The sequence below is a fragment of the Penaeus monodon genome, chromosome 6, assembly GCF_015228065.2.
Source record: "Penaeus monodon isolate SGIC_2016 chromosome 6, NSTDA_Pmon_1, whole genome shotgun sequence".
NCBI classification, from domain to species: Eukaryota; Metazoa; Arthropoda; class Malacostraca; order Decapoda; family Penaeidae; genus Penaeus; species Penaeus monodon.
Window position 1 is genome coordinate 45,382,082 of NC_051391.1, and position 2,549 is coordinate 45,384,630.

General features: G+C 37.4%; 1 protein-coding gene across 1 annotated transcript in view; it reads right to left on the reverse strand.

Moving 5' to 3' along the window:
* Nucleotides 1-2,002, reverse strand: part of LOC119574565 (uncharacterized protein DDB_G0283697-like) — an 18,017-nt gene extending 16,015 nt beyond the window's left edge. The window contains 1 exon segment of the mRNA XM_037921840.1: nt 1,815-2,002. Within this exon segment, the coding sequence (XP_037777768.1) occupies nt 1,815-1,948 (134 nt within the window). The 5' untranslated portion in view covers nt 1,949-2,002.
* Between the last annotated feature and the right edge of the window lie 547 nt (nt 2,003-2,549).

Below are 2,549 nucleotides of genomic sequence, written 5' to 3' on the forward strand. Positions count from 1 at the left end.
TGTAGTTGTAGTTGTAGTTGTAGTTGTAGTTGTAGTTGTAGTTGTAGTTGTTATTGTTATTGTTGTTGTTGTTTTTTGCATAGTAAAAATGAGAAAGTGTTAAAAATGACTTAATCACACTCACTGGCAGAAAAATAATATTTTGTAACAAAAAATAACTCATGGCATCTCCATACATACACCATGGCATGTACATACATGCCCCCGGCAGATAGACCCGCTATGCCATGGCATGTGCATACATGCCACCCATCAGGAATGGGTTAACATATCAAATATGATTCTTGGCTTGGATTTTTTATTTTCCACTTGTTTGCTTTTCATATTGCTTCCTATATATGAAACCCCGAAAACCCACAACCCCCAATTCCCTATGAGATCCCAAAGATTGTTGGCTGGAGTCTAGGACTTAGTCAATGATGGGTGCACTCTTGTGTAAACCTTTATTCAGGTATTGAAAAGTAGACCTGAGGACAATGTGAGGGGGTAAGGAGACTATATCTGTACCTAGCGGAAGTGGAACTTGACCTACCCTGACCTGCCCTGACCTTACCCTTTGGGCTTTGCATGGTCACATGATCTACAGCATGGGTCTAGGATGGCAGCATGGCTGTACATTATCTTTAACATTCCACATTAGAGATATTCAACTATGATCTCAAGCATAATACTGGAATAATTTCCTGTACATTACTACATATGATCAGTGTTTATTTACCTCTTTGCTGCAGTACCGTAAAGGTATGGAGGCAACAAGGAATCACTGTGTACAAAGTATACCATGCCACTGAGTAAAGTGTAATGAATTACTTTTGTATATATATGTATTTTAGATCAGGCTGAAATGAAATGTGCTCTGTAAAGACAAGACAGACACGATGTTTTGACCGTTCAGGACCCCACTTTGGCGTCCAGGACAAGTTATCCATTTCGTCCATCTTGCCTTAGTTTGCAGCCGGGCAAGCAAGGCAAGATGACATCACAATAGTATATGAATGTAAACAGTGACAGTTGCAGGCAATCATAAGATATTGGTAGATAATTCTATGGCTCTTTATTGTTGTTATCAAAGGGTAATTGCAGGTAAATTATCTATGCATCAAAGGAGCCACAAAATTTATGCAGGATATCAAATAAAGACATCAGTATGATAAAATAGGGAATGTTTACTTTCAAGCTGGTTGCATTGTGGGCAATGAAGACCTTGGACGTTCTGAACATGGCTTTGTTGTCCTGCTGGTCATGACAAGTTGTCTGGAACAAGCAAGACAAGGAGTTCTGAACACAGCATAAGCTCTGTATCACCCTAACTAACAATACTCTAATAACCTACTATCCTCTCCCAAAACTTGTTGGAAAGGGGGGGAAGCAACTGTAAATTCAGTAACGGAAGTTTGCACACAAAATGAACATTAGAATCATTCCACTCATATCATACAGCATGGCATGATTATCAATCTTGTCTGTGAATGTACTGCTGTTATAAACAGAGACATTGCCAGAAAAATACATTATAACATGAGAGAATGTTCTTTTGCTGGCATAGCTAGCATTAACTCCCTGTCATTACTCATACTGCAATATGACCGGCACCTCTGAAAGCCATTAGCGAACATGAGTTAATAAAAATGAAATGTTAGAAATCTTTTTTTGATGTACAATGGCCCTATTCTGTAGAATAAAATGCAAAACTACCATCGAAGTAACCGGGAGGCAAAGTTACTGTTGTAATACATCTGTTAGAAGTTCAGTTCGATTAGATATAAAAAATAAAAGGTTGACTGAAATTTTAAGAAACAAAATTAAATACTTACCCAAATCTTTCTTCTCGTCTTACATCGTCCAATATTGCCTCTATATCCGATATATCGGCCTTCTTCCTCCATGCTTTCTTCTTGTTTTTGTTGTATTTTTTCTTTTTTCCTTCTCCTTCGGTGACCACCTTCATCACGCTGTCTTGTTTACTTCCACACGCACACGAACACGAGGAGCGACACTGTAGCCACATGTGCACCTGTGAATATCCATAATATTTAAATCTATATCTGCTATTATGAGCACAAAACTATTCCATTTTATAATTACACTTCTTTTAAGTGTCTTGCAAGGATTATGAAATATGCATCCTTATAAGGGACTACAAACCATATTATATTTTTCAATTCTGATCTGGTATCACTGTTTGTGTTCTCGACTCATTGAGGGATTATGGTGATAAAATATGGGTATTTAATAAAAATTATAATTCCTTCCCGCTACGAGCAAATATCATGGAAAATCAAAGCTTTTTCATACTCACAGAATAGACTATGTCAGAGTAAGATCTAGAAATCTGCATATATAATGCGCTATCGCTCCGAGCAATTTATTGTACTGAAAAAGAGGCCTAGGCTGCTGCATTAAGAGCTCAATAATTTCAGTCGGAGGGTAATAAGGCTCAATGAAATTATCAACTTGACTGTGATGAGAAAACATCAGGAAAATAAATCCACGCAATAAAAATATCTACCTGACTGTGTCGGGAGTATAAAAGGAAAATACGTAGGCAA